The sequence below is a fragment of the Stegostoma tigrinum genome, chromosome 3 (genome assembly GCF_030684315.1).
Source record: "Stegostoma tigrinum isolate sSteTig4 chromosome 3, sSteTig4.hap1, whole genome shotgun sequence".
Taxonomy (NCBI): domain Eukaryota; kingdom Metazoa; phylum Chordata; class Chondrichthyes; order Orectolobiformes; family Stegostomatidae; genus Stegostoma; species Stegostoma tigrinum.
Window position 1 is genome coordinate 32066746 of NC_081356.1, and position 20015 is coordinate 32086760.

General features: G+C 42.3%; 1 protein-coding gene across 2 annotated transcripts in view; it reads left to right on the forward strand.

Annotated features, from left to right (window-relative positions):
- Positions 1-19477, forward strand: part of hsdl2 (hydroxysteroid dehydrogenase like 2) — a 127904-nt gene extending 108427 nt beyond the window's left edge. Inside the window, exons 7-11 of one of the 2 annotated variants that reach the window (XM_048527216.2) lie at positions 2217-2411; positions 9186-9257; positions 12385-12531; positions 14722-14850; positions 18849-19477. In XM_048527216.2, coding sequence (XP_048383173.1) covers positions 2217-2411; positions 9186-9257; positions 12385-12531; positions 14722-14850; positions 18849-18961 — 656 coding nt within the window. In that variant the 3' untranslated portion in view covers positions 18962-19477. The remainder of the gene's footprint in view (positions 1-2216; positions 2412-9185; positions 9258-12384; positions 12532-14721; positions 14851-18848) is intronic. The other variant, XM_048527217.2, reaches the window with a different exon arrangement.
- The last annotated feature ends 538 nt before the right edge of the window (positions 19478-20015 follow it).

The following is a 20015-nucleotide window of genomic DNA, read 5'->3' on the forward strand; positions in this document are numbered from 1 at the left end:
ATGTGCCGGGGCATTGCGAGGATATTAGACTTGAAGATACTACAATATGAAAACGTTAATCAAGGAAATATCAAATAAGGCCTACCATAAATACAAGTCCTTTCTCTTTCTGTTAAATTGTATTTGGTTTCGAAAATGTTCTTTGATTTTCACATGCTATGTGAACCACATGGTATTCAGATGACGGATGAAACAAATGTGGCAAAATTGAAGAGTCATTTTGTGTCTTAGATGTAGATCAATGCTGTTTCATTTTATTGTAAAACTCTCATCTCCAAAAATGCAAATGTTAGATTCTCCTTGGATACTTCATAAGGTTGTGCTACTCAATATTCCAAAGCCTGTGTCCACCTACACAAGGCACAACTCATGAATGTGCTGAAATGTCCTGTTATTTCAGCTCGAACTGCACTTACATACTGTTTTCACTTAGTTGTTGAATTTTCTAGGCAAGAAGATACCCAAAAGGATCTAACTCTGGTTTTAATATTCATTTCTATGGGAACTCGTGTTTCATTTAATCTTATTTCTCTTGAAGTAATGTTTCTTACGGTTGCAACCTCAACTTTAAGTGAGGTCAACCTGTGATGGATTTTTCAACCACTAAACATCTCCAGGTGTTTCACATATATTGAAATACAGTTAGAATTGTAAACATTCTTGGAATTGGGAAAATATAGCAGCCCATATATGCACAGCGAGCTCCCACAAATAGCAATGTGACAATAACCAGATAATCTCTTTTATTGGAATGTTCCCTACTTGGCTAGATAAAGCGCATCAACATGTAGCTCCAACAACACTCGACCTCAGCACTCCAGGTCAAAGAAGCTGCTTGGATTGGCACCTCATCTATCACATTCCACATTCAGTTCCCCCACCACTGCCCACAGTGGCAGCAGTGCATCATCTATAAGAGGCACTGCAAGGTCCAAGACTTTTTCACCCAAACCTGCAACCTCTGCTTTGTAGTGAGCTCGGAGAACTAGTAAGAGTTTGGAGCAATTGCAATGTGGGCTGTCATCCCCACCATGTCACATTTCAGCCTGAACTGGAAATACAAGCGCTATTGTTTAACATTCTATGCTTTACATGCTCGGAGTCCCTGCCGGACAGCATCATGGGACCATCTTTGTTACACACACAGCAGAAGTTCAAGAAACGTGACCCAATGATGACTGCAGATAGGCAGTGAATGCTGGTCTTGGTAACGATATAACCCCAGATTGACTTTTTAGAAATAGTACATGCCTGTCAGCTTTAAAGATAAACACTTTTAGAAGTGTATATCCTACTCCAAATGTCAGACTTTCCATAAAATATTGCAGATCATAATCGGACAATCTTTGGGAAAATCTATATGTGAAAAGGGAAAGAAAAGTAGACATTTCCTGTTGATTTTATGGCCTTGAGTTAATTGGAGTTTGTCTAGCGATAACAACGAAAGCAACCAAACAAGTCCCAATCTAGAAAGACGTCGTCAATAATTACTCCCAAAAGTATTCCATCAGCCTTTGTACAAAACTACAGAAGAAAGGCCTGCATTTATGTGGTACTTTCACATCATGCAACAGCCCATGGAATGTATTTTTGAATGCAGTCTGTGCTATAGAACAAGGAAACATGCTGCACAATTAGCACACAGCATAGTTTCATACAATAGAATTGTATCCAACTCAATTATTTTCAGTGATAGCTTGAGGTGTAAATATAAACCGTGGGGAGAACTCCATCTGCTCCCTTTCAGTGAGGACTGTACCACCACAGAGATGACAAGAATGGCAGGCAAGATTAGAGGTCTGTGATATGCCCCCAGAACCCTGTGGTCCAATGATATCCTGGCTGATAGCCGCCCCATTTTTCTAAAGGGCATTCTGTAAGTTTCTGGGAGCAAGGTACGCTTACATCTCTGATACCTGTGACGATCTTAATCTGCAATTAAAAAGAACAAAATTAGCCTGTTTCAGAAACCGAAATTGCTGGAGAAATGCAGCAGGTTCGGCCGCTTCCGTGGGAAGAAAGCAGAGTTAATGTTTCAAGTCCAGTCTCCATCTGCTTTCTTCCTACGCATGCTGCCAGACCGACTGAGTTTCTCTAGCAATTTCTGTTCCTGTTTCAGATCCCCAGCATCCCGCAGTTCTTTGTTTTGTAACATTAGCCTGTTAACTGTTTTATAAATCATGTTACATGTTGACCCTTTTGTGTGTAATTTCCAGCAATACATACAGCTGCCATGGATATGCTTGGAGGATCGGGTGTGAGCAGTCAGTGCAGGAAGCCTGAAATCATGGCTGATGCTGCCTATGCCATTTTCTTGAAGCCAAAGACATTTACTGGCAACTTTGTCATCGATGAAGAGCTCCTTAAAGAGGAAGGAATCAGGGACTTTGATATCTATGCAGTTGATCCAGGTATGCATAAGGTTTTTCTGAAGAAGGATCTAGGCCCGAACTGTCAGTTTTCCTGCTCCCATGATGCTGCTGGGCCTGCTGTGTTCATTCAGCTCCACACCTTCATAACTCGAATTCTCCAGCATCTGCAGTTCCTGCTATCCCTGATGCATAAGGTTCTTGTGGTTTCTCACACATTCCAAGTAGATTGCTTGCAACATTGCCCACGGGTAATTACCAAAACTAATTACTTTCTCAGTACAGCTGTCACCAAATACTGAGGATGGATTGAGCAAGTTTTAACATTGAATGGGTTTCTATAGGAGGGAATAATTTTGAGAAGAACGATTTAGGTAACAGTAATAAAAATGTTCTCTCCTGATTTAGAGCAGAGGACTTGGTTTGCTGCCGCTAACCCAGACACAATGGACTGAAATTATCACTGAGCATGAGCCCACTTGAATTTTTCTGCTTTAATGGGATCGCTCGAGTGTGGAATGCTTGGGCCAATGTTTCAAAGGGATTGTGTGTTACGTATGGAGACTGTGACGTAGGTGAATCACTGTAAGATTGCTGTTCCCAACACCGAGCCTGTATGCAATGAACTGAATGGCCTCCCGCTCTGCTGTAAACCATTAGTTCTGTCGTCCTAAAGGAAGTGAAAGAGACTAGGGGATATAAGTCCGGAGCTTTGAATCCAGGCACCTAAAGGAATGATTAAAATTGGGGAATGTGTAAGAGACAAGAATTGAAGAAGTACTGATCTTGGAGGGTTGAACAGGAATTACGGAGGAGGGGAGAGGTGAGGGAGCTGAACACAAGGATGGATATTTTAAAACTGAGGCTTTGTTGAAAGGCTCATGTTCCACTGCAGGGCCTCAGCACAGAAATCATGATGCTTTCCCATTGTGCTGAGGGAATACTGTACTGCCAGAAGTGCTGTCTTTCGAATGAGATGTTAAACCCTCAGCACTATCGTTCTGGCTGCGCACATCAATGTGAAATATTTTGTGGAAGTGATTCAGAGGAGTCTGCAGGCCATTATGTATCTCTGCATCAATGTAGACACCTGGGTAACACCCTCTTGCTTTAAAGTAAGAAAACCATAAGATGGAAGAGCAGAAGTAAACATCACAGCTCATCAAGTCCATCCTGCCGTTCAGTGTGATCACGGCTGATCAGATCATCCTCAGTTTCATTTCCTGCTTTTTCCCATAACCCTTCATACCCTTCCCTATTAACTATTGTCCATCTCAGCCTTGTAATCCCTTATTTTGAGCATGTGCTCTAGATTCCTAAACTCTCTGACATGGGAACACAACCTCTCTGCATTTGACCTGTCAAGCCTCGAAGAACCTTGTATGTTTCAATAAAGTCACTTTTCATTCTTCTAAACTCCAGTAAATACTGGCCTAAACTACTCAGAGATAATAGGAACTGCAGGTGCCGGAGAATCTGAGATAACAAGGTGTGGAGCTGGATGAACACAGCAGGCCAAGCAGCATCAGAGGAGCAGGAAAGCTGATGTTTTGGGTCTAGACCCTAAACGACTCAACCTGTTCTCATAAGACAGTTCTTGTATACCTGGGATCAACCGAGTGAACCTTTTCTGCACTGACTCTAATGTCTCTATCTTTCCTTGGATAAGGGACTTAAACTGTTCATCTTGTTTTGGCTGAGTTCTGAGTAATACCCTCCATTGTTTTGGCATGACCATCCTACTTTAATGCTCCATTCCCTTTGAAATAGAGGTCGACATTCTTCTCTGCTACCTGCAGAACCTGTAGGCTAGCTTTTTGTGATTTATGTATGAGGCCTCCCCTTTTGTACTGTAGCTTTCAGCTCCTCTATTGTCCTGCTGAAGTGTATGACCTCACATTTTTCCACGTTATATTTAATCTGCCAAGATTTTGCTCACTCACTTCACCGGTCTATATCCCTTCATGGATTCTTTGAGTCATCCTCACCACCTGCCTCCTTATCTATTTTGGTGTCATCCATTAACTTGGGAATAGTACGTTCACTTTCCTCACCCAAGTCATTGAAATCTATTGTAAATAATTGTGGCCTCAGCACTCGACCCTGAGGTACCCCTCAGTACAGGGAACATTTCTGGCCTCATTCTCAAAGGGGCCTATGTTAACTTTGGCTTCTGCTTTCCTATTAGAATATTTAAGGCACTTGCTGTCCGTCTTGGGATTGAAAGTTTATCCTCAAAGTTTATCTTATTTATTTTCAGTCATCCTTTGTTGCTTTGTAAAACTTTCCCAATCATCTGGTTTACCACTAATCTTTGCCACATTTGTATATTTTTTCTTTCAATTTGAAACTGTCCTTTACTTCCCGGGTTAGTCATGGTTGGCTTATCCTCTTCCTAGAATCTTCCTTCCTCACTGGAAATTGAGGCATGAACTATTTTCACAAATGTCTGCTTTTGATCCTCAACTGTCCTCACTACAGTCAGGTTTGCCCTCATTCTTTTGAACTTAGTATTTAAACTTAACACAGTTGTTTCTGTTCCAAGCTCCTGTACCTCAAACTGAATAATAAGTTCTGCCATGAGAGATAATGGGAACTGCAGATGCTGGAGAATCCAAGATAATAAAGTGTGAAGCTGGATGAACACAGCAGGCCAAGCAGCATCTCAGGAGCACAAAAGCTGACGTTTCGGGCCTAGACCCTTCATCAGAGAGGGGGACGGGGTGAGGGTTCTGGAATAAATAGGGAGAGAGGGGGAGGCGGACTGAAGATGGAGAGAAAAGAAGATAGGTGGAGAGGAGCGTATAGGTGGGGAGGTACGGAGGATATAGGTCAGTCCAGGGAATATGGACAGGTCAAGGAGTGGGATGAGGTTAGTAGGTAGGAAATGGAGGTGCGGCTTGAGGTGGGAGGGAGGGATGGGTGAGAGGAAGAACAGGTTAGGGAGGCAGAGACAGGCTGGGCTGGTTTTGGGATGCATTGGGGGGAGGGGATGAGCTGGGCTGGTTGTGTGATGCAATGGGGGGAGGGGACGAACTGGGCTGGTTTTGGGATGCGGTGGGGGGAAGGGGAGATTTTGAAGCTGGTGAAGTCCACATTGATACCATTGGGCTGCAGGGTTCCCAAGCGGAATATGAGTTGCTGTTCCTGCGACCTTCGGGTGGCATCATTGTGGCACTGCAGGAGGCCCATGATGGACACGTCATCTAGAGAATGGGAGGGGGAGTGGAAATGGTTCGCGACTGGGAGGTGCAGTTGTTTATTGTGAACCGAGCGGAGGTGTTCTGCAAAGCGGTCCCCAAGCCTCCGCTTGGTTTCCCCAATGTAGAGGAAGCCACACCGGGTACAATGGATACAGTATGCCACATTGGCAGATGTGCAGGTGAACCTCTGCTTAATGTGGAATGTCATCTTGGGGCCTGGGATGGGGGTGAGGGAGGAGGTGTGGGGACAAGTGTAGCATTTCCTGCGGTTGCAGGGGAAGGTGCCGGGTGTGGTGGGGTTGGAGGGCAGTGTGGAGCGAACAAGGGAGTCACGGAGAGAGTGGTCTCTCCGGAAAGCAGACAAGTTATGGGCACTGTTTCCTAGGAGAACTTCTTATTCTAAGATCATTTGTTAGACCGGCCTCATTACACGTCACCAGGTCCAGAATAGCCTGATCCTGTTTGGATCTACAACGTATTATAAACATAGAAAATAGAAACAGGAGTAGGCCATCACAACAATCATGGTTGTCACCCAACACAGTACCCTGTCTCCACATTTTTCCCCTACCGTTTGATCCCTTTGGCCCTGAGAACTATATCTGATTCCCTCTTGAAAACGTATCTTGGCCTCAAATGCTTCTGTGGGAGAAAATTCTCTGGGCTTGCCACCCTCTTGATGAAAATATTTCTCCTCATCTCAGTCGTAAATAGTCCATATCCTGAGACAGTGACCCTAGTTTTGAACTTGCCTGCCATCAGGAACATCTTTCTTGCATTTACCCTGTCTAGACCTGTTAGAATTTCTTAGATGTCAAAGAGATTCTCCATCCCCGCCTCCCTTTCCCCTTTCTTCCAAACTTTGGTGAATATACTCCTGGCTGATCCAGTCTTTCTTTGCACCAGTCATATTGTAATGTCGTGTTTGTCACTATTATTCTCAGAAGATGTCCTGACTACGCTTTATGAATTCTTTCTCAGGCTAACTCTGCCAATCTGTCCATCCAAATTTGCGTGACGATTCAAGTCACCCATGATTAATATAAATGGCCTCATAATCCCCTGATTTATTCTTAGTACCACAATATAGTTCGTGTTGGGGGACCAATGGACTATTCTGTTCAGTGTCGTTTTCTTTTTTTTTCATTCCATTTATCTGGATTCTACTCCATCCCATACTAAAAAGCTATCCCATCACTCTTTACTTCCTGCCTGTCCTTTTGAGAAATCACATACCCCTGAATATTTATTTCTCAGCTGTAATCTCTTTGTAAACATGCCTCTGCATTGGCTATTAATTACCCATTACCCATTAATCCATATTTGTGCCATTAATTCATTTATTTTGACCGGAATACTATGTATATTCGAGAGCCATTAACATCACCTTTACCGTCTTTCCCCCCATTGCATTCTATTTAGTGGTGTTTTTCTGTTTCTCTGTTCCTTCCGTCCCATGTTGGATATCCTGATCTTAATAGCTGCCTTGTAATGCTGGCCTATCCTCTTCCTTTGTAAGCATTCAATTCCCCTCTCCCAGTCCTTGCCCCCGAACCCCCACCATTAGTTTAAAGTGCTCTCTGACGCTGGTTATTTGACTTGCCAGGACACTGTGCCTAGTTTGGCTCAAGTGAAGTCTGTTCTGCCAGAATGACTCCCTTCAGCGCTGAAAGCTGTTCTATCTATGACAGTATTTGAGCCATGCATTTAACTTCTTGACTTTATATATCCTCTGTCACTCTGCCCATGGCTCAAGTAATCCAGAGATTGCCGAAGATTCTACTTTTTGACTTTTGCTTCAAAATGTTCAAAATATTTCAGCAGAGCCTCATTCCTGGGCATATCAATGTAGTTCGTGCCAATGTGGATGACACTAGCTGAACCCCTGCTCTCCCACTTTCAAGTTTCTGTCTAGCCCCGAGAGAATACCCTTAACCCTGGCACTGGGTGGGCATCACAGCCTTCTCCCTGCTGCAGGGGACAGTATCCATCTTCCTGATTGTATAGTCCTCTACCACAACTTATTCCTCTTTCCTGTCACCACTTGAATGGCTCCCTGTGACATCAATGGCCCTGCAACCTCAAGCCTGACCCATCTGCATGTCACACCCTCCTGTCCATGATTACAGACCAATCTTGAATTACCAGTTCTGAAGACTAGGACCACCCTCTGGAACAAAGTGTCGAGGTATCTTTCTCTTTTCCGAATGTGACGCAGTGCCTTCAGCTCAGACCGCACCTCCTCTACTTGGATCCAGAATTCCTTGAGCTGCAAACACTTCATGCAGATGTATTCTTCTGAGATCATGTTGTTGTTCAGCAGCTTCCGCATGTCACAGCCACAACACATCACCCATCTTGCTGTCGGTCTCTTATCTGATTGTGTTATTAATTTACAAATTAGTAACACTAAATTCTCTATTTTTGCACTGTACTGTAATGATGTTTTGTTTTTATGAAATTTAATTTTTATAAAATGAAATTAAAAAGAAGTCTCCAGTACCAATTTTGTACTAAAGCCACAATTATTAAGAGAAAAGAGACCTTTTCATGAATTAAGACCTTAGTTTTATGGTGAGAAATGTTCACCAATCCTATTCAGCAATGAGCTTATTTCCTTGCACTCGTCACACTGTGGTTTGTGACATCTCTCTGCTAATGGTGTGACTGCAGATCAGCCTCGTCATCTACATCTTTTGTCCTCACCCACTCATCCCCCACTCTGGAGAGTTTATTTCTTGCAATTGTTATGGAGTTATACAAAATAGAAGCAGATCCTTTGCTCCAACTTGTCCATGCCAATCAGATGTCCTAAACTGATTTAGTCCCATTTGCCAGCATTTGACCCATATCCCTCTAAACCCATCCTGTTCATAGATTTCATAAAATCCCTACGGTGTTGAAGCAGGCCATTCGGCCCAACAGGTCCACACTGCCCCTTCAAATGTACCATCCAAATGTTGTCTTTTAAATGTTGTAACTGTACCAGCCTCCTTCACTTCCTCTGGTTAAATCGCCTCTGTTTCCTTTTTGCACTGAAATTCTACTTTGAATTGGGTTTCCAACGCTATACTCACCTTGTCTTCATCCCACTCCATTGAATTCTCGTGCACATTGACAGTGTGCTTTGCTGTCAGATAGACAGTGGCTGTTTCTCTGGTTATGGAGTGGAGCTGAAATGAAGAGAAGTCTTAAACTTTTCCTCAAGTTATGTTAAGAAATTTTTAAGACCGATACAAAAAGTACTGCTAGTGTTAGAAATCTGAAATAAAAGCATAAAACTCTGGAAATATCAGGCATGATTTGTGGATAGAGAAACAGTGTTAATGTTTCAGGTCAATGGTCTTCCAGCAGAACAAGTACCGTTTCTCTCTCCACAGCTCCTTCATATTAGGAGCATTATTTCGACTTAAATCTTTAATGGGCAGAATTTATGAACTTGACTTAATTCTGTCACAGAACATTTGAATAACAAAACTAAAACTGAAATTGAAATTACTGGGAAAACTCAGTGGGTCTGGCAGTATCTGTTGAGGGAAAGTAAGTTAACATTTGGGGTCCCATGATCCTCCTTCAGAACGACCTACGAATAATCTATGCTGTTCGTTTACAGGGCACCCTCTACTTCCAGATTTCTTTTTAGATGAGGAACCAGAGGCACTTGCCAAAAAGATGCAGGATCACGGTGAGTGTTTGCCCAGTTTTCATCACATAGCATCAGTACAGATGGAATTCACATGAATATCTCATGGAATTGAAGTCAATTGTTCCAGTTTAAGTCTGATTCAAATCAAAGTCAAAAATTCTGTCTTTGAAAAATGATGTCAGTCAGGAGCTAAATGCTTGATTGCAGATGTTCCTTGCGGTTGAAGTTAATGCATGGTACTTTTTTTTCCATTTTGAATCTTTTTGTTCCATTTTGAATCTTTTTGATAATACCCTGAGCAATATTCCAACCATCAGACTAGGTTAAATAATTGAAGGCATTGCAACGGTCAACTACGAAGGTTTTGTATCTCCCCATATTCGTTATCATTGCTGTGTGTAGTTTCACAGCTAACAGTCATTGGTCATCTCATATTCTCCCAACCAAGGAGTGGTTCACCCCAATGCACCCAGACTTTTAGGTTAGAGTTAATAAAGGCACAAGGGGAAACTTGACAGTAAATTTGGTGGAAGCTAACGTGTAATCCTGAAGCCTAAGAAGAGACTTCCTCACACTTTTCTCAGAGCCATTAGAACTCATTTCCTCCTTCCAAGGCTGGCCATTTCTGTCACCCTGCTAATATTTAGCATGAGTCTTCAAACTGATGATTCATCGCCACTCAACGATGTTCTTGAGATGTTCAGCAATTGGATAATATAGCTAATCTGTAGATAAGCTGCAGAGCTGGGCTGAGAGGTGGCAAATGGAGTTTAATGCAGACAAGTGTGAGGTGATGCACTTTGGTAGGAGTAACCGGAAGGCAAAGTACAGGGCTAATGGTAAGATTCTTAGTAGTGTAGATGAGCAGAGAGATCTCGGTGTCCATGTACACAGATCCTTGAAAGTTGCCACCCAGGTTGACAGGGCTGTTAAGAAGGCATACAATGTTTTAGCTTTTATTAATAGAGGGATCGATTCTGGAACCAAGAGGTTATGGTGAAGCTGTACAAAACTCTGGTGCGGCCGCACTTGGAGTATTGTGTACAGTTCTGGTCACCGCATTATAAGAAGGATGTGGAAGCTTTGGAAAGGGTGCAGCGGAGATTTCCTAGGATGTTGCCTGGTATGGAGGGAAGGCCTTACGAGGAAAGGCTGAGGGACTTGAGGCTGTTTTCATTAGAGAGAAGAAGGTTGAGAGGTGACTTAATTGAAACATATAAAATAATCAGAGGGTTAGATAGGGTGGATAGGGAGAGCCTTTTTTCTAGGATGGTGACGGTGAGCACGAGGGGGCATAGCTTTAAATTGAGGAGTGAAAGATATAGGACAGATGTCAGAGGTAGTTTCTTTACTCAGAGTAGTAAGGGAATGGAACGCTTTGCCTGCAACGGTAGTAGATTCGCCAACTTTAGGTACATTTAAGTCGTCATTGGATAAGCATATGGACGTACATGGAATAGTGTAGGTTAGATGGGCTTGAGATCGGTATGACAGGTCGTCACAACATCGAGGGCCGAAGGGCCTGTACTGTGCTGTAATGTTCTATGTTCTATGTTCTATGTCTCAAGATGTATGACTCATTTTATTGATCCAAACTTATTTTGCATTGCTGGTGATGGTTTTATTTTCTCAGTAGACCCCAGTAGTACAAATTATGTGGTGATAGCCCCTCATTGAAATATTTTGCACAAAGGAGACCACTGGGCCCATTGTGCCTGTGAGAGATTTTTAAAAAACGTTTTATCCTTTCAAAGGATGTGCCTGTCATTGACATGGCAAGCATTTATTGCCCATTCCTTGTTCCTGAGAGAGTGGAAGTGAGTTCCCATCTTGAATTGCAGCACTGGGAACACCCATAGTGCGGATGGAAAGGAAGTTCCAGGATTTTGACTCAATGATATTGAAGGAACAGCAGTATAGTTCCAAATCAGGATGGTGTGTGGCTGCGATGAGAACCTATCGATGCTGGTGTTGCCATGCGTCGGGTGTTCTTATCTTTCCATTGATTAACATGAAGCATCTGGAAGGTGGTGCTGAAGGAGTCTTGGTGAATTGTTGCAGTCTACTTTAAAAATACAATCAGATTTTTGCCCCTCTCCTTTCCCCAAAGCTCTTAAAGCACATAGTCAATCTCCTTTGCAAGTCCCTGTGGAATCTACTTTCCGCAGCCTTTCATGCTGTGCCTTTTAAATCATCATTATTTTTGTCAGCTTGAGTTCTCTGCCTGAATGCAAGTTTAACCACAGCCCCAAAGCCTCCACCTTGGGTACAGCAAGAAGGCAGGTCCCAAATGTACCCCATCCGGAGCATGGTTCAAACCCCATACAGTTGGCACCAATTTGACATCAATCGTCCAGCCAACAGAGCCATTGCCCGGATCTCCCACTATGATTCCATGCGTGTTGTAGCCTGAAATTATGAATAGTGATAGAGGTGTCAACTTCCTTTCCATCTCATGGCAGAATAGGAATCTCGTCCGTGTTTAATGTCTGCCATTTGCATATGTTGAAGTGGTTTCCCAGTTGATCCATGACCTGTCTGGCCATGTAATGAGTGCACTTTCCTTGCCCATCAAGTTGTGGAGTGGGACCTTAATCCAGAGCTTCTGACACAGAATCAGTGATGCTACCCACTGTATCACAAAACTTCCATACTCAGGATTTGCCGTGTAAAAATAAACTTTCCTTACCTGTTTCCTGGTACGTTTGCCAAATACCTTCAATATATGTCTTCTGGTTGCCAACTCTTCTGAAACAAAATAATTTTGTGCTGTTTGATAACTTGGACCATCTTTGAATTTCCCTTTTATGTTTCTCTGTTCTAAGAAGAACGCCGTCACCTTCTCTAACATAACCATGTAACTGCAGTCTGTCATCCCTGGTACCATTCTGCGTAAATTCCCTTTCGGTTCAAGGCTTTACGTTTTTTTCCCTGTAGTTTGGTGCTGAATGTTGTAAACAATACATAAGCTGACCATTGTTTAGTAAAGGTTTAGTTTCATGTCACTTGCTCTTATACCTTATGTTTCGATGAGCAGAACCAAGAATCCTGCTTGCCTGTTTTCTTTTTTATCAACTTATCCTGCCACTTTGCCGGACTTTAATGTGTAAATGCACCAGTGGTGTGGCTCTGAATGTCTAGACTGTCAATATGTATTTCCTTTCAGGAGCTAGTCTCAAGTTTCAAGTGGAAAAGGAACAGGTTTCTTTGGCAACGAAAGGGCCTGTTGCTGAGATGTTCAAGGCTATTGAGGGAACCATCACTGCTGACATGGTGAAATCAACGGGAGGCATCTATCAGTTTGAATTGACTGGTAAAGTTACTTCTGTAAAATTAATGATTTACACTGATTGTTGGAAGTAACTTTAGATCTTGGTTCCAATTATTTGCAGTTTAAAAATTCATACCAAATATTTTTCAACCCCGTTGAGTTTTGAATCAGGCGAAGCTTCTCCAAATGCCAACCTAATTATCAACTGGACAAATCCTGATTTTTAACAAAAGATGACAATTCTTTAATGAGATGTGTGAGTCGCTGGCTAGGGCAGCATTTATTGCCCACCCTTAATTGCCCAGTAGGAATCACATTTAGGTCAGACGGAGTTAGGCTTGCAGTTTCCTTACCTAAAGGATATTAGTGACAATTGACAACTGTTTCATGGTCATTATTATACTCATATCTCCAGATTTCTGTTGAATTCACGTTTTAACATCTGCCTATGAGAGATTTGAACGTGGCTCCCCAGAACATTACTTGAGTCATTAGATTAGTGGTCCAGTGATAAAACAGTTAGGCCATCACCTCCCCAAGTGAAGAATATTCCATCACTGAGCTGACTTGTAAATGAAAAAACCCCAGGCCTTTCACTCCTGGACCCTGCAATTTGTTTTTCCCAATGAGATATGTAGCTAATTTTTTGATTTAAAGTTATTATTGATTCTAATTCCAAGACCCTTTTAAGGCGTTTGATTCTAAGTCATCATAACTCACTGCGTTAATCTCAAATTTTTTATGACAATTACCCTGAAAGTGCCATCTCTGGAAATATCTGAGGGCTTTGCAGAATTCAGTGCTGTTATAGAGTCATACAGCATGGAAACAGTCTCTTCAGTCCAACTCATCCATGCCAACCAAGTTTCCTAAACTAAACTAGTCCCATTTGCCCGCATTTGGTCCATACCCCTCTAAATCTTTTTAATTCATGTACCTGTCCAAATGTCTTTTAAATGTGTGACTCACCAGCACATATCACTTCATCTGACAGTTCATTCCACTTATGAATTACCCTCTATGTGAAAACATTGCCACTCAGATCCCTTTTAAATCTTTCTCCTCTCACCTTAAGAAATGTCGTCTAGTTTTGAACTCCCCTATCCTTGGGAAAAGACCTTTACTTTTCACCTTAGCTTTGGCCTCATGATTTTATACACCTCTATAAGGTCATCGCTCAACCTTCTACACTCCACTGGAACAAGTCCCAACCTTTCCAGTCTATTTTTATATCTCAAAATCTCCAGACCCAGCAACATCCTTGTAAATCTTTTCTAAAACCCCTCCGATTTATAATATCCTTGTTATGGTAGGCCGACCAGAACTGTACACAGTGCTCCAAAAGTGTCTTCAGCAAATTATCTCGCATTTATCCAAATTAAACTTGATCTGCCACTCTTCACCCCATTGACTCAAGTGATCAAGACCCCTTTGTGATCTTAGATAACTTTCTTCACTGTTCACTATACCACCTGTTTTGGTGTCACCCATAAACTTACTAACCATGCTTCCTAAATTCTCATCCAAATCATTTATATAAATGACCAACAACAGTAGACACAGCACCCAGCCCTGCGCAAGAGTAATGGTCACAGGCCTTCAGTCCAAAAAACATCCGCCTCTCTCCTGCTATCAAGCCAAGTTTGTATTCAGTTGACAAGTTCTCCTTGAATCCCATGTGATCTATGGAGTCTACCATGTGGAACATTGTCAAAGGCTTTACTGAAGGCCACGTAGATAATGTCTACCACTCTCCCTTCATACATATTTTTGGTTACATCCTCAAAAGACTCAATCAAGTTTGTGGAGTCATGATTTTCCATGCCCGAAGCTAGTAAGTTGAGAAGTGTAATGGCCTCACTTCAAAGTCTCTTGTAAGGTTATAGGCTTTTGCTGTTCATCCTCATGACTGAACCATCATCAACGCACTGTTGTTCTACTGTAGCATGATCTATTAGGGCATGAAAATTTGTATAACACAGGCTCTTCTCTGACCCCAGAATTTCCAATCAGCAAATGCACCCACAAAGCTCCCTCCACTATAATTCCAGCACCCACTTTGACTCTCAGTAATGTGACGCCACAGGGTTGTAAAGAAATTTTCTTGAAATCACTGAAACGTTTTTCCTCTGCGTTAACTTAGGTGGATGGCTTTGACTGAATATGTGCAGTTTCATGCTGAACTGCTCTCGTTCGCCTTTTGAATTACATCCCCATGATTTGATTAAACAGGTGAGCACCCAGGAACCTGGTACATTGATCTGAAGAATGGAAGTGGCAGCATTGGACATGGAAGTTTCCCAGGGAAGGCCGATGTGCTGATGAGCATGAGTAGTGAGGACTTTGTGAAAATGTTTGCAGGTGAGCTTTAATAGGAACGTGGTGGGCCATCCAGCCCCTTGAGCCTGTTCCTCCTTTCAGTGAAACCGTGACCAAACTACATTTCAATTGCCCTCTTTAGTTGCCTTGGATACCCTTGTCTGATAACAACAATAACTTGCATTTATCTAGCCTGTTTAACACAGTAGAACATACAAGGTGCTGTGCAGGAACATTGCCAAAAAAGTTTGTCGCCAAATCACATAATGAAGTTTTGGGCTGATTACTTCGATGATGTAGCACAAAAGGAGGCAACTTAGCTCATTGCGACCTCATCAGTGTTTTTTGGAGCTATCTCATTGATCCCACTCAGTTAGTCTTTCCCGACAGCTCTGTCCCTGCTTAAATTTGAATTGTTGATATTAAATCTGCTTCCGCTACCCTTTTGAGGCAGCACACTCCAGATCACAGCTTGCCTGTGATCCCTTCCCAGTCAAACCAAGGGCAATGCATCCATTTCAAAAAAGACTGAGCTTTTAAGAGAGGCTAAAGTTACTCAAGTTGAGAATTATTTGTGTGGACTTGCTCTGATCCTTTTCCAAAACCTCCTTTGCCAACTAACTTATGAGTGGTCTATGTCCCTCGATGGCATAGTGGCTCAGTGGTTAGCACTGCTGCCTCACAGCGCCAGGGACCCAGGTTCATTTCCAGCCCTGGGCAACTGTGGAGTTTCCACATTCTCCCCAAGTGTGGGTTTCCTCCGGGTATTTCCATTTCCTCCCACAGTCCAAAGATGTGCAGGCTAAGTGGATTAGCCATGGGAAATGCAGGATGGGTGGGGGAGGGAACGGAGTTGGGATGGTTCTGGGTAGGATGCTGTTCAGAGGGTCAGTGTGGACTCAATGTTCTTAATGGCTACTTCCACGCTGTAGGGATTCTATGATTCTAAAGCTGGAGACGGTATTTGAAATGTCGTCTGAACAAGGGTTCATACGAGAGCACCAGCTTGGACAAGTTGGGTCAAATGGCCTGTTTCTACGTTGTATTTTCTGTGTAAAACATATTTTCTTTTGGACTCAATGGTCCTCTTAACATAAACCTGTTGTCCTATTTACTGTGGTTTTGACTTCTCTGCATTGATTGTCACCTTTCAGAAACGATAAACGATAATGTCAAAACCCTCTACTTCAGTCTGTTCCATGTGAACGCTGAGCTTCAGTCATGTTCCTTTGGGGGGAGAAGTGAGAAATGGCTTACCTGTACTAATATTCTCAAAAGTGAGAACATAAGTGGAGTGCCTGGAGTGGAAAGAGACTCTTTTGGGGCCTGGGAAGGTTGCTGTGGAAACATGCTGTGGTCTGGGAAAAGCAAAGATAATGGGGACATAAAACAAAGGAGTGGTCACTCAGAAAACAAGTAAACAAGAGATGTGTGAATGTAACCTCCTTCTACAACAATTTATTTTTAGGTATTAAGATATAAAATGCTTAAAGACACTTCACAGAAGAATAAGGCATTGAGCCACATGAGAAGGCAAGGAGGAAGATTGAAAAAAAAGTGTGATCAAAGAAGTGCATTTTAAGGAACAATCTTCAAGGAGAGATTTAATGAGGATATTCCAGACATAAAGGCCTCAGCAGCTGCAGCACACCGTCAATATTACATTGAGTAAAATTGGACTAAAATTAAATCGCCAAAATTGCAGGAGGCCTGATATATCACAGGCTTTTTGATTTGATTTGATTGGATTTATTATTGTCACATATATACTTAGGTACAGTGAAAAGTTTAATGTGCAGAGCAGGCAGATCATACCATACAAAAGTACATTAGGCTAAAAGAACAGAGCAAGGAAGGAAGTGTTACGGCTGCAGAGAAGGTGCACAAAGAGCAAGATCAACATTATGTTTCGAATTTTAGAAGTCCTTTCAGAAGCCTGATAACGGCGGGGAAGAAGCTCTTCTAGAATCTGTTGCTACATGTGTTCAAGCCTTTGTCTCTTCTACCTGAAGAAGCGATTGTAACTGGGGTGGAAGGGGTCTCTCATTATATTGCCTGCCTTCCAGAGGGAGTGAGAATTGTAGATGATGTCACTGGAGGAAAGGTTGGCTTGTGAGATGGATTGGACTGTGTTTACAACTCTCTGTAGTTATCTACAGTCCTGGGCAGAGCAGTTACCATACCAAGCCGTGATGCATCTGGATAGAGTGCTTTCTTTGGTGCATCAGTAAAATCACTGAGAGTCTTTACGGACATGCCAAATTTCCTTGGCCTCCTGAAGAACTAGAAGCATTATTGTGCTTTTACGGCTGGAATAGGTTATGAAGGTGGAGTGTGGCTAGTCCATGGAGGAATTTGCAAATAAGGAGGTGACTTTTAAAATCAAGGTATGGTTTAATCAGCATTGAATGTTGGTTGGCAAGAGTGGGGATGACAGGTGAATGGCACTTGATGCTGTTTAGGATAAGTTCTGAAGAGTTTTGGATGAGGTGAAATTGTTGCTAGATGGAAGACCAGTTAAGTCTAGAGATAACAAAGGCAAGGATGAGAGTTTCAACTGCAGATGAACTGAGACTGGGTGAAGTTGGCTCATGTTACAGAGATGGAAATTGGAGCTCCCATTGGTGGTGTGGCTATGTCATCAAAAGCTCATCTTTGGTTAATATACCACACACCAACATGACAGATGTCTGACTATGCCTCAAACTGATGCCGAGGAGAGTGATGGAATCAGTGGCAAGGGATCAGGATGTATACCAGATACTAGAGATAATGATTTCAATCTGCCCAATATTTAGCTGATACTTAATTAAAATTCTTGAGGTACAGAATTGAAAAGCAGAGAGGCTATCGCAAAACGTGCAGGGAGCCTTGATTAGACCACACATGGATGTTACTTATGGACTCCTGTGCATGGTTCTGATGTCCGTTTTACAGAAGGAGTATGGCACCTGAGGGAAATATTGAAAATATTCACAATGTTATCAGAACTGAGGAATTCCAAATGTCAGGAAATGTTGAGCTGACATGAGGCACTTTTCTGTAGAAATGAGATTCTTTGCAGTTGACTTCTTGGAACTCAGTTTTCAAAAAAGAAATTAAGTATCAGGATGGAAAAAATCAGCTGTATTTCATGTTCCTTACTGGCATCTGGCCCATCGCCGTACTATCCACCTGACACCCAAGTAAGGGCCCCACTAGTCCTATTGCCCTTGGGCCTCATGAGAGCTTGAAGTGGCCAGTTTTGGCCATTTAAGGCCCTGAATCTTCCTCTGAAAAAACGTGGGGCATTGCAAGATTGAGAAACTTGTTTTCTATTTAATCTTCATTGGAAAGCCAAGGCTGGGTGAGCACGTCATTCACTGATTGTTCTGTGCACATCCTGGCCCCCACTTCACAACAAGTTAGGCGCCCCCGCCAGCATTACGCCACCTGGTCTCCATAACCTGTTACCATCAGCCACCCCTGACTCCCACACTCCTGACAGTTCCAGGAGTGCCTGTGGCTGAGTTCTGGGTCTGCTGAGACAGCCAGATTGAAGAGCAGTTCATGAGGGTGAGAGTTCCACTGAAGAACAGAAGTCTGAGCCTCGGCTCATGAAGACAACCAAGTGTGTGTTGTGGCTACGGGTGGGCTTGTTTTAAGTCAGTGGGTTTTGAATCAGCTTTTTGACCTCCTCCAAACCCCAGTCTTTAAAATCCAGCCCGATGTTTTGATTCGAGATGGATCACAAGTTGGGGCCTTAAACATAAGGTATCAATGAGTAAATCAATTAGGAAGAAACAGAAGAACCAGCAGTGAGAATGTGGAACTACGACCACATCATCCAGCTGAGGCAAATAAGAGAGATACATTTAAGGGAAAGCTGAATAACCACACAAAGGAGAAAGAAATGGCAGTGAATGTTGAGAGGTTGACAGGAAGGAAGGTAAGAGGAGGTCATTGTGTACCCTAAACCCTGGCAGGCAGAAGCCAGTTTGATTTGTTTAGAGTAATACACCTTAGTTTCTTTGTGAAATGTAATCTCTGCTCTATTTCAGGTAAGATGAAACCTACCATGGCGTTCATGTCTGGCAAGTTGAAGGTTAAAGGAGACATGTCACTTGCCATCAAACTGGAGAGCCTGATGACCCATCTCAAAGCCAAACTCTAACCAGCAGGGCAATCAGTTTGTTGCATTCACAATGCTGAATGATTGATTTTTATATTTTCCTGCATAAACATCATAATTTACAATTTGATTCCTGCGTATTTCATTTAGTTTTGCCAAATAATGGGCACCAAGATTTCTGCCCAAAGCATGTAACTTTACAGTAATGTGGGTAGAATTTGGAAATTTGAAATAAATTGTTTAGCATTACTCGCAAAACAATCCTGATTGAGAGTTCTCCTTAGCTGTGCATCATTCACAGTCATGTCCGATTTAATGCAGAATGCTGAAGGACTGTTGGGAGATTATAATGGGTGATTATGGTTGTATGTGGTGGGTGCCTGTTTTTGTTAAAATTGTGTTTGTTAGATCAGCCAACACGTCCGCGTTTATTGCTATTTTGGGGCCTACAACATAACAGTATTTTAACAAACACAATTTCATTTTATGAATTGTCACAAGTTGTCATGAAGTTAACATACATATTGATAAAACATTAAATTTAATATCACACAAGAATGATTGTAATTTATTCGTAGTTGATGTACTTTGATTTGTTTTGAAGTGGTGTCTCCTTTTTCCACATGGCAGGATGTTCCAGCTCTTGATCTTGGCTGTGATTGCAAATGACTTTATGTTATAAATAGAGAATGGTTGTTCAAATCTGCACCATGAACAACTACTATAAAGTGGAGGATCTTGAATCTACTGTTTGTAAGTTCAGTATTGTCTTGCAGAATCTTAACCCTCATTGAAAATGAGTGGAAATCATATCAAATGACCTACACTTGCAATCCCTGATACTGTTTCTACTGCTCCCTAAAACCCCACTATTTCCGTGGAAGACATTATCAATGCAAGCTTCTAAGTGTGAATGATGTGCTGTTAAAAGAATACACCAACTTTTTCTCTTGACTTCTCTCCACTTCACACCTGAAACTGTTGACATGTTTGTTACAGCACAACTCCATGGATTTGCTGTCATTGACCAAGGGAACAAGAATCATAGAATATCACTCGGATGCAGGCCATTCAGTCCATTGCCTCTGTGTCAGCT